The sequence below is a fragment of the Papaver somniferum genome, chromosome 7 (assembly GCF_003573695.1).
Source record: "Papaver somniferum cultivar HN1 chromosome 7, ASM357369v1, whole genome shotgun sequence".
NCBI classification, from domain to species: domain Eukaryota; kingdom Viridiplantae; phylum Streptophyta; class Magnoliopsida; order Ranunculales; family Papaveraceae; genus Papaver; species Papaver somniferum.
In genome coordinates, this window is record NC_039364.1 from 77,220,359 (window position 1) to 77,232,519 (window position 12,161).

A 12,161-nucleotide genomic window follows, 5' to 3' on the forward strand; every position below is an offset into this window, starting at 1 on the left:
TATTAAACCTGTCTCTCATATTGTTGGAGTAAAAGGAATTGTCGACAATCAAGAAAAATTCTGTGATAAGACTTTTCTTAATTGTGTTTTTGAAACAAAAAATACCGACAATGGCAGAAGGGCAACTGACTTCTTAAATAACTCTGAAAATATAAAAAGGCATAGGAGAAAGAAAAAAAGGTTTGGGTTCCTTTTCTCTCTCTAAAGAAGACTGTGGATCCAAGTCTTCTGCTCCAGATTTCATTCATATCAATAATCGAGTCTCAGAGCTTAAGATCAGCATAAACATACACAAACGGAGCATCAAAAAGACAAGGAAAGCGGGTGGCTCGGGTACTTCTTGCTCCTCTCTTGATAAAACTCCTTCAAGTAAGTCAAGTGATTGTTCTGTAAAACCTCTTGAAGGAGAGAAAAAAGAAGTCAATATTGATGAGCAAAATGCTCATTTAAATACAACATGACTGCTCAATGTAGCATTCTTCTTGTAGTCTAAGAAGGATGCTCATAGTCTCAAGAAGTGTGTCTTGAGAGTGATGTCAAGGTTGTATGTTTTCCTTTCTTTCTTTCTTTTTTTGTTTTTTTTTGTTGTCGATGATCTTAAAATCTGTTGAGCTTCGCTCCAGTTCTTCTCTTGAAGATAATTCTGATCATCCTCTTTTGAGAAAAATTCCATGTTTATGTGTGCTTCCTCCAAATAGTTGATTCTCAACTATTATTCTTGACACAAATTTCATTCTTTGTTTAAATTGTCTCTTGAGCTCTCAAGAAGCAGTCTAAATTTGTCCTATATCCTCTTGGTCACACATTAGGGTCGTGACCACAAGTGCACGAACACCTGACCCACATGGACGTATACAAAGTTTTCCTAGGGTTTTCCATGGAACTTATTTATATACACTTATGTGTCATCTCTTGATACATAGTTCCGTAAGGTCAAAAGGTTCTACCGATTTTTGGTGTGTGCATTGAATGGAGGAAACAAAGATGATAAAGTCAAGAAGGGTAAGACTATCGAGTTTCACAAGAATCCTGTTTTCATAACATGCTATCATGCCATTGACCATGAAAACAAGCTACCAGTTCTGATGTCTTCACAACTGGTAGGAAATCTTCTTCAAGATTTTAAAGTCCTACATGAACAACTCGAAATTGCAACAAGGAATCTTGATTTTCTAAAAAACGAACTGAAGAAAGCAATTGAGGAGCTCGTCCTTGTTCAATCTCTAGTTGATGACTGGGTCTAGCGTTGTTTTTTTTTGGTTCATGTTCTCTAAAGTTTTTTTTTTAATACCTAGTAAATCTTCGGATAAGAATTTTATTTTCTTGTTTTTTTAGAAGAATAACTAGAGTTTGGAATAGCCATTATTGTGATTTCACATAGTTATGTCCAACGTTTTCATCTTCATGTTTTTAGGTTTATTTATTTAAATTCTAAAGTGTTTGGAAGATGATTTTTTGCAGTATTAATCTTTATGGTTTTATATATTGCAATTTGTTATGGGATATGTGTGTTTGCGTCCGTGAACTATGATTGTCCCATACCTGGTCAAAAGTTAAGTCTTTCATATGTCGATATGCATGTATTGATAAAAGAATGAATGAGCTTTTGACATTACAAAAGTTAAGCCTATTATGTCATTTATTGATGGAAGATAGTTTAAAATCTTTTGTTTGAAAGGATTATGTCTATTGTATGTCATTGTGCAAATAGTGATGGAAAATAGAATGAATCCTTGTGTATTCCGCAGTATTGATCTTCCCTGATCTATATTTTTATGTTTATACTGTGAGGCTCCGTAAATTTTCTTATGTCGAGCATGACCAATTAAATTCATCACTTTTTGTGGTTAATTTGATTGTATATTTCTGATTAAATTAATCATGGTTTTCTCTTGTGGTTAATTTAATTGAGTATTTTTGGATTCAAATACATATTCGTATGTGATTTGTTATGTCCAAAGAAATCCTTATTTTCTTTTGAAATTAAGGTCGCTCTTGTTGTTCTTTCGGTAATGACATATAATGGGGGAGAGTTCTTAATTGAACTTGTGCTTAATTGTCAAATATTTGTGGGGAGTGTGGTTGTGGAATATTATAGGGGTTATCTTGTATCTTTATAAACTCCTTGATGAAAGCATTTAGCTTCGGCTATATGATTGCATCTAAATAAGTTGATATGTGCTTTCTTTTGGTCATGAAATGTCTCTTTTGGAAATTTCATTAGGATCCCGTTTTCGTACCTTTGCTAATTTTATTGACAAAAAGGGGGAGAATTAATATGTAGTTCACACTACAAATACATATGGTTTTCGGACCATTATGTAAGGGGGAGTGGTTTCCATGTGAGATGGAGTATTGACTAAGAGGGAGTGATACATATCACTATAGTATTGTTGTCGAAGTTGTGATACAATTGAACTTTCATATTGTACAATAATACTATGACACTATATAACAATGATTGAGAATACTTGTGTTGATGGTGGTTTTTAGCTTAGGGTTAAATCGTAAAACCTTGCATCTGATGTGACGACACTCTGCAAGGAAATAGAGCCACGTGTGCTAACCTCTCCACTAGCAAATTTTTTGAGACGCTCAACATATTTACATGAAATTTATCCAGACTGGCAAATCCCAGATGTTCTGTAAATTTCGGCGCCTCGCGCATATTCACTTAATATAAGTTCCTCTGGATACCTCCTATGCTATGTTCCCCGGCTGAACTCTTAATGTTGATATGGCATGACGATTTGTGTTCACTCGCAGCAGAGTAGCATGAATCTCCATGTATCAAGAATAAGATCTTTGCATAAGGTATTCAATCAGAAAAGCATGCTGCTCTCTAGCAACGAACTTAAAAGAGCTCTGTGTCGACACATAGAATTCAGTCAACCTGACTAACTTGCAGAAGTTGGGGTTTCGCGCCTCGCGCAATATACCAGACCTTGCTTGTCAAAATTTCTGCCACAACGCGCTGGAAGTGTGGCCACGCCCTAGCTTTCCGGCCACTTCCCATCGACCAATCAGGTCGCCCTAAATGCGCCACGCGCATTCCGAACAAGGTCGTCCCCTTTTTCATCGACCAATCAGGTCTCTTTAAAACCTCCACAGCGCACTGGAAGTGCGGCCACGCCCTAGCTTGCCGACGTCTCGGACTGGGTACTGACGTCTCGGACGATCGCCCTCAAATTAACAGCTTCACCACCAATCAGAAACTGGTAGACCAGGAGGCAGCCGCGTTGGTGGAAAGTTTATGTGAACTTCTACAACTTTCAAAAGACCAGCGAACAGAAAAGTTTGCTGCTATCAATCAAATATCCCCAGACGCGTGTTTAGTTCCTTTACGCTCGGAGACTCCAAGAATATCAGAGATGGCCGTCAACAATATTACCCTTACTGAAGACGACATGATGGCAGAAGAGGGGCATAACCGGGCCCTACACGTCACTGCTCGCATCAAGGATTCAGAATTCAAAAGGGCCCTCATCGACACAGGGGCGTCCCCCAATGTTATTACTCTCAGAACTCTCAGGATAGACAAGGTGCGTCCAAGCAAAACTGTACGACAGTCTACCGTGATGACAGATTTCGAAGGCAACCTAAGCAGTACATATGGACACATCAACCTGAATCTGTCGGTAGGACCAATCCAGTCGAAGTTAAAGTTCAAGGTAATCGAAAAGAAGCCAGACTACCACATGATACTGGGGAGACCGTGGCTCCACGATAACATGATCATTCCTTCAACATATCATCAGTTCCTAAAGACCGCGTTAAATGAAGAAGTTGTTCGTATTACCGCGTCATTATCTCCTTATGCACCAATTTGTGGTATGAAGATGTTCGAACCAAGGAAAAATTCGCCAGACTCGCCAGGAAAATTCCACTGCACTCCGCTCCCGACGTGGACATCAATCGAAGAAGAAGACAGGCTCACATCGCTGCACCAAGAGACCCAATCTCATGCTCTCCCTCCAAAAGAAAGTCACACCAAATTTCCCCTCATCAAACGGAAATGCAGCTCACACTCATACCAAGCGGGAGCGGGATTTTATTGCAAGTCGTGAGGAAAGAGGGAAAACCGTATATCGGCGCTGCTGTTAGCAATTAGCAGGGGAGACTACCACCCAGTCTCTCCACCCAATGGAATGCAATCACAACAGCGAGTCACAAGAGGAAGTGCCAGATGCACCACGAAAAATGCAGGACTGAACCAACTCCACCACGGATGAAATCGAAGTTGTCAACATCTTAAGTGAGAAATCTCCACGGACTGTCTCCATCAGCTCAACTCTATGTGCTGACGAACGTGAAAAACTTGTGGACCTTCTTAAGGAATATCAAGATGTATTCGCGTGGACGTACGAGGAAATTCCTGGCCTGGATGAGAAACTTGTTACTCACCATCTACATGTAATACCCGGATCCAAACCGGTCAAACAATCCCCAAGGCAATTCAGACACGATGTGGAAGAACAGATCAAGATTGAAGTTCAAAAATTACTAGCCGCCGGTTTCATCAAACCCATTCACCATTCCACCTGGTTGGCCAATGTGGTTCCAGTAAAGAAGAAGAGGGGCCAAATCAGGTGTTGCGTTGATTTTAGAGATCTAAACAAATGCTTCCCCACGGACGATTTTCCTTTCCCTAAAATCGATATGCAGGTAGACGCCACAAGTGGACACGGCATGTTCTCTTTCATTGACGGATACAACGGCTACAATCAAATAAAGATGTACGATCACGACGCAAGTAAGACAGATTTTCGTACTCCCCTCGAAAACATTTACTATACCGTGATGCCTTTCGGTTTGAAAAATGCCGGCAACACCTACCAGCGCACCATGACAGCAATTTTCCATTATATGATGCATAAACAAGTTGAAGACTACGTGGATGACATAGTGGTTAAATCCAAAACCAGGGTGGCCTATACAGAAGTGCTACGGCAGGTGTTTGAAAGGTGTCGTGAATACAAGCTAAAGATGAATCCTTTGAAATGTGCCTTTGGCGTCTCTTCGGGCAAATTTCTAGGTTTCCAAGTGACCGCCGAGGGAATCAAAGTCGACCCAGCCAAAACCCAAGCCATCCTCACGATGCCACCTACACGGACTGTGAAAGAACTTCAGAGCTTCATGGGTAGAGTAAACTACATCCGTCATTTCATACCAGGTTTAGCTCAGCTGGTTGCCTCGTTCACCCCCTTGCCGAAGAAAGGGGCAAGTTTTATTTGGACGCCGCTGCAACAAAAGGCTTTTCAGAAGTTTCAACCGATACGGTCATCTTCAGCTGTCATAAAATCTCTTGTACAAGGAAGACCGTTGTGTCTCTACACTGCTTTTAGTGATACTGTTGTCGGAGCCCTTATCTCCCAAGAAGATGATGAAGGAATTGAGCACCCTATATACTACTTTAGCCGGATTTTGAGGGATGTTGAACTCAGATACCCTAAAGCAGAAAAAGTGTGCCTAGCTCTGATTCATTCCATTCAAAAGTTCAGACATTATTTGCTTTCAAACAAAGTGGTGCTGATATCTAGGTCCGATCCTGTGAAGTTCTTGCTTTCAAAACCGTCCCTGATAGGAAGGCCAGCCAAACGGCTCCACCAAATGTCAGAGTTTGATATAACGTGCGCTTCCCCAAAAGTTATTAAAGGACAAGCGGTCGTTGATTTACTCGCAGCTTTCCCGGGAGAAGGTACCACAGCACTGCACGAAGACCTTCCTGGAGAGTTTCCGGAAATCTCTTTTGTCAAGGAAGAGGCGTGGCTACTATTCTTCGATGGCTCCGCCGCCCCTAGAAATAATACCGGAAGAGCAGGCGTGGTTCTAGTATCCCCAACCGGTGAAGTTTTCTCGCATTCCTTCAAGCTATACTTTCGCTGCACCAACAATTCAGCAAAATATGAAGCTTTTCTCATAGGGTTATCATTAGCCAAGCAAGCTGGAGCTACACGTCTGGAAATAAGGGGTGATTCTAAGTTGCTGGTTAACCAAATGAATGGAGTATACGCGCTGAAGGAGGTGACACTGGCCCCGTATAAATCCGAAGCGCAAAAGCTGCTAAATTACTTCGCTAACGCAACCATAACACATGTTGGTCGTAGCAACAACAGACATGCTGACTGCCTAACCACATTGGCATCAAAGCTGCAGTTCGAGGGTTTGGAAGAAACTTTGACAGTGAAAAGACGAACCATGGCATCAACATGGATTTCGCGATCCAAAGAGACTGAAGCCAGTGACTGGAGAACACCGATTATTCAAGAACTTAACAGCTCGCTTTCTCAAGGGAAGATCAGTCTCAAAAACTTACAAAACTTCTTCATGCTTCACGGGATATTGTACCACCGGAACCCGGATGGTTCCCTGTCAAGATGCCTCAGAGATGAAGAGGCGCAACAGCAGCTTAACTATATTCATAACGAAGTTTGCGGGCAACGTTGGTGGTAACGCTTTACCGTCGTCTACAACGCCTTGGCTACTACTGGCCAGAAATGGAGACTCAATCTCGTTTGCTCCAAGGATCTTGTTCCAATTTCCAAACACCACCTCATCAACTGGAAGTTTTCAATATTAACCACGCTGGGGAATGGCAGAAGCCGTACATCAGTTATCTTCGCTACGGCAAACTTCCTACCAATAAGAGAGATGTAACCAGGGTAAAGCAAAGATCCAAAAGATTTATACTCCACGAGGGAATCCTGTATCGTAAAAGCTTTGGGGGAGACTTATTACGATGTCTGGGCGAAGCAGAAATCCCAATCATGCTGAAATAAATGCATGAAGGCGAGCACCAAGGGAAAAGAAGGTTGTTTCTCCAGATACACGAGCGATACTACTGGCCGACCATGGAAGACGACACGGCTGCTTTTGTTCAAAGATTCCACAAATGTCAAATTCATGGGAATTTTATTCACGCACCCTCTACTCCACTGCACTCGATAAGTAGCCTGTGGACGTTTTATAGCTGGGGACTCGACATCATCGGGAAGATCAACCCGTCATCATCAAAACAACATGAGTATATAATAACCGCAACGGAGTATTTCACCAAATGGGTCCAAGCCATTCATTTATGAGGGACTAATGGAGCCACAATCAGCGTTCATCAAGGAATATATCATTTGACGTTTTGGTGTGCCTAAACACATCATCACCGACAACGGAACTCCTTTCGCCAACAAGCAAGTGCGGTAGTTACTTGAAGAATATGGAATTAAACAAGTTTTCTCCACCATTTACTACCCCCAAGGGAATGGGCAGGCCGAAAGCACCAACAAGACTCTGATTCGAATCCTCAGCCGGACAGTGCACGATAACCCTCGAACATGGCATGAACAGTTACCCATGGCGCTTTGGGCATATCGGACGTCACTAAGGAGCTCTACCTTACTCTCTCGTCTACGGCGCGGACGCCATTCTCCCAGCAGAAATTAAAATCCCGTCAGCCAGGATTGCCGAGGCAAGTGGAGTCCAATGGAATGAAGACGAAACATCGAATGCCAGGGTATTGGAGCTAGACACTGTGGATTCCGGAAAGGCTAAAGCAGAAGATCACGCGCAAGCATACAGAAAAAGAATTTCCCGAGCATATGAAAAAGCAGTGAAACCTCGAGTTTTTCAAGTAGGGGATCTGGTGTTGAAGACTGCCAAACACATCCAATAAGACATGTCAGCACCAAAATTCTCCCCAAAATGGGAAGGGACTTACGTGGTCACCAAAGCGTACAACAGTGGATACTACAAGGTCATCAAGGAAGATGGAGGCAAACTGGAAACAATCATCAATGGAAAATGGCTCAAGGCATACTACGCCTAACTATTACCTCACCCCTCGCCGTCTCATAGCATGGCTAGTCAGGCATTTTTTCCGTTTCCTTCACATCCCAGTTATCAAATTTCATTTAATCAAAGCACATTAATGAAAATTCTCTTATTTCCCCAAAACCAATATAAAAAAAAAAAGAGTTCGAAACTCAGAAGGAAAACCAGGTGTTTCACAATTGCATAACTCAGAAAAGCCCATCCAATAGATGGTAGTTCCTTGAAAGTATCATCTTCAACCGGTTTTAATATCTTTCGGTCCTACTCTTCAAGTCCTGGATCGCTTTTTCCACCTTTTGGGATTCCACGATCAGAGCCTTCTCCTCTTCCAAAATGGATTTTTAGGCAGGAACAACGTTGGCAAGGATACCGGCTCTATCAACCTTCACGATGTTAAGACGATGCCGCACCCAACTTATGTTAAACTCAAGGTATTCACAGGTAGACACCATGTTTTCCCACTTTTCAATAGTTGATTCTGCGAAATCGCGGATGGATGTGCCTTCCATTCAACAATCATGGGTAGTAGACAGTTCACTGTGGTAACCAAAGAAGACAAGCAATGCTTCACCACGTTCCTGGTGGCAATATGGCCGTATCTTCTCCATATTCTAGTGTACAGAGTCACGAATTCCTTTCGCACTAGGAATTTACCAACGCTTCGATAGCTAGAAGATAAACACTTCATGCGGACTTTGAATGACAAACCCGCATTGGGATATTCATGGCAAGAAATACCCAAATCATCATTTTCCAAATCCGCAGCGGTTGGTGTGCTCGGATTCGAAGAAAGGGGGTGGTCAGATCATCATCATCGACAACGGTCACACATGTTCCAGATGGATATCTCTGCACAAAAGGAACTCTTGTCTCACTCTCTGATGGTAAAAAATAAATATCTATTGGTCAATAAAAACGTACCGGTATGATCTTCTTAACTCGGATGATCCGGACGGGGGAGTTGTCGCCAGAATTAGGCCGCCTGTGTTTGATTGAAGAATCTAGCTGTCTCGAAGATGATTCATTTCTGCTCGATATGACGGAGGAAATATGGATTCAACATAGAAAGTCTTTGTCTTGAATTAAGATAACCTAATTGCACCAGCATATATACTGCAGAAACCCTAAATAGAAATGGATGATGAGCAAACACAATGGGTTTACACGGCGGCCAAAAAACGATCTCGACCAGATGAAGTCCCTCGTCGAATCCCTAATGTGGAACGGGAGAAAACGGTCAGATAGCCAAAGGAAAGTCTTCTTCACCGCTCAAAACAGCGCAATCTCCGCGCACTCCACCAGACAAGCCGCACGATCTCCGCACGCTCCACAACAATCTCCGCCATCCAAAGCAGCGCCAACGGCTCCACGTCCTAGACGACACCAACATCTCGCATTCTTCCAGTGCTAGCTTCTCTGCTCGATAACCGATGCACCAACAATGCCATATGCTACTCCAAGCTAGTCGCGCCATCCACCTTTCCGTAGCCAGCCAAAGCGGTGCCATCTCAGCCGTTTAAGACAACGCAGTCTCCGCGTCCCAGTCTAGCACGTCATTGGCCCCTCCAAAATAGTCACGCCATTGGCCTTTCCAATCTAGTCATGCCATTGTCCCTTCCAAGCTAGCCGCACCCATCCGCTACTCCAAGTCAGCCACACCAGGCCCGTGCCAGAAGTCCGCGCCCAAGCTAATAGCATTATTCCGAGTTAGCCGCACTATCGGCCTTTCCAAGATAGTTGCATTATTCGCCATTTTGCAGCTTCATCTCCGCCTGGCCAAGATTGAAGCGCCATCTTCGCCGTTCAATGCAACGCAATCTCCACCATTCAAAGTCGCGTCTTCCGCCATTCCCAAGCCGGAAATGCGCCGAGTCGTCAATACAAGGATCACGGATTTCTCACGCCTTCCGCTAAAGGTTAGTTGAATTTCCCTGGAAAACTCTTCACGTCTTTCCCTTTCGATTTAACTCTTGTATGTCACCATCTCATGCTTACCCCGCAACAATGCCACTGCTCCGAGCTAAGCAGGGGACTTAATGTTGATGGTGGTTTTTTAGCTTAGGGTTAAAATCGTAAAACCTTGCATCTGATGTGATGACACTCTGCAAGGAAACAGAGCCACGTGTGCTAATCTCTCCACTGGAAAATTTGTTGAGCCGCTCAACATATTTACATGAAATTTATCTAGACTGGCGAATCCCAGATGTTCTGTAAATTTCGGCGCCTCGCGCATATTCACTTAATATAAGTTCCTCTGGATGCCTCCTATGCTATGTTCCACGGCTGAACTCTTAATCTTGATATGGCATGACGATTTGTGTTCACTCTCAGTAGAGTAGCATGAATCTCCAAGTATCAAGAATAAGATCTTTGCATAAGGTATTCAATCAGAAAAGCATGCTGCTCTCTGGCAACGAACTTAAAAGAGCTCTGTGTCGACACATAGAATTCAGTCAACCTGACTAACTTGCAGAAGTTAGGGTTTCGCGCCTCGCGCAATATACCAGACCTTGCTTGTCAAAATTTCCGCCACAACGCGCTGGAAGTGTGTCCACTCCCTAGTTTGCCGGCCCCACTTCCCATCAACCAATCAGGTCGCCCTAAATGCGCCATGCGCATTCCGAACAAGGCCGGACCCATGTTACCTGCCGGCCCCCTTTCCATCGACCAATCAGGTCGCTTTAAAACCGCCACATCGCACTGGAAGTGTGGCCACGCCCTAGCTTGCCGGCCCCACTTCCCATTGACCAATCAGGTCTCCCTAAAGGCGCCACACTCTCACCAAAAGTGTGGTCGCTTTTTTTGTTTAGTCGGCCCCCTTTTGTGGCCAATCAGGTTACTCTAAATTTGCCACCATACATTAAAGGCCAAACGCACCTTGCAGCGCCTACATGCTACCTTGGAAACATGCTATGCTACTTCGACAACATGCCAACACGCTACCTCGGAAACATGCCATGCTACCTTGGCAACACTCCATGCAACTTCGCAACATGTCAACTTCGTGGAAACCTGCCATAAACAGCCACCCACGACAATTTCTACTCATGTGGTCGTTTCCATACTATGGCCTTGCCATAGTTCCTTTGGCATATCCATGGCGCCATTTGCACAAAAGTAGCGCCATGCCGCAGCCGCACGCCACGTGCGCTAATTAGGGTTTCGATAAACCCTAATTCGAGCAAATTGCTACCAAAGCCAATAACGTTCCTAGAGCAACGGGATTGGTGTGACAATAAGGCTAATGTTACCACGCCACATGTGGGTCCGACTCCACGGCGCTTTGTCCAGGCCAAATCCTCCCAACGGCGCCAAGACTTGTCCAGTCCAAATCCTTCCAACGGCGCCAAGACTTGTCCAGGCCAAATCCTCCCAACGGCTCCAAGACTTGTCCAGGCCAAATCCTTCTAACGGCGCCAAGACTTGTCCAGGACAAATCCTCCCAACGGCGCCAAGACTTGTCCACGACAAACCCTTCCACGACGCCAAACCCTAACTTTGGCTGCAGAGCCAATTTTTAACTTTGGCCATACCGCAACATCACTGGCATACTGAAAAAGCGGGGGTCTAACAACATCACCTAATAATTCGCTTAGCAATCTGTATGGACTAACTCCGAAATACTTTGCTATAGAATCAACTAGACAGTCAGACTCAATCTAGATAAAAGTATCTCTAGGAGTTAATATCTGTCTCTTGATTTGATTTTTACTCAAGCTAAAAACAATAGCGAGTCTTTATCAAATACAAGGAATACTTGGACGGTACCAAAGACCAATGTCCAAGGATCAATCAATATCAATCAACAACCAAAGGTTGGATTTCCAATTGATGATCACGAACGCACAACCTGTATTATTTCAATTATATAAAATATAATGCGGAAAAGAAATAACATAGACACCAGAAATTTTGTTAACGAGGAAACCGCAAATGCAGAAAAACCCCGGGACCTAGTCCAAATTGAATACACAATGTATTAAGCCGCTACATACACTAGCCTACTCCAAGCTAACTTCAGACTGGACTATAGTTGAACCCCAATCAGTCTCCCACCGATCCAAGGTACAATTGTACTCCTACGCCTCTGATCCCAACAGGATACTACGCACTTGAAAAGTCTATCAAAGGATAAATCTGTCTCCCACAGATAAACCCTAGGTTTTATTCCGTCTTAAGATATAAAATCAAGGTGAATAAGAACCAATTGATAATCCGGTCTTATATTCCCGAAGAACAGCCTAGATTAATCAATCACCTCTCTAAAATCCTTCCTGAATACACAAGCGGATTGTCGAGGAATCACAAACAGTGAGACGAAGTTGTTTGTGACT

The 12,161-nt window shown here is 43.5% G+C and overlaps 1 protein-coding gene across 1 annotated transcript; it reads left to right on the top strand.

The window, feature by feature from the left end:
- The first annotated feature begins 5,097 nt into the window (after window positions 1-5,097).
- LOC113294795 lies at window positions 5,098-6,453 on the top strand. The gene has a single exon (XM_026543172.1). The coding sequence runs from the start codon at window positions 5,098-5,100 to the stop codon at window positions 6,451-6,453; it is 1,356 nt and encodes a 451-aa protein (XP_026398957.1).
- Window positions 6,454-12,161: the final 5,708 nt, after the last annotated feature.

Bases quoted from the DNA above. Each gene is read 5' to 3' on its own strand.
- LOC113294795 (XM_026543172.1), top strand. From the start codon at position 5,098: ATGCCACCTACACGGACTGTGAAAGAACTTCAGAGCTTCATGGGTAGA.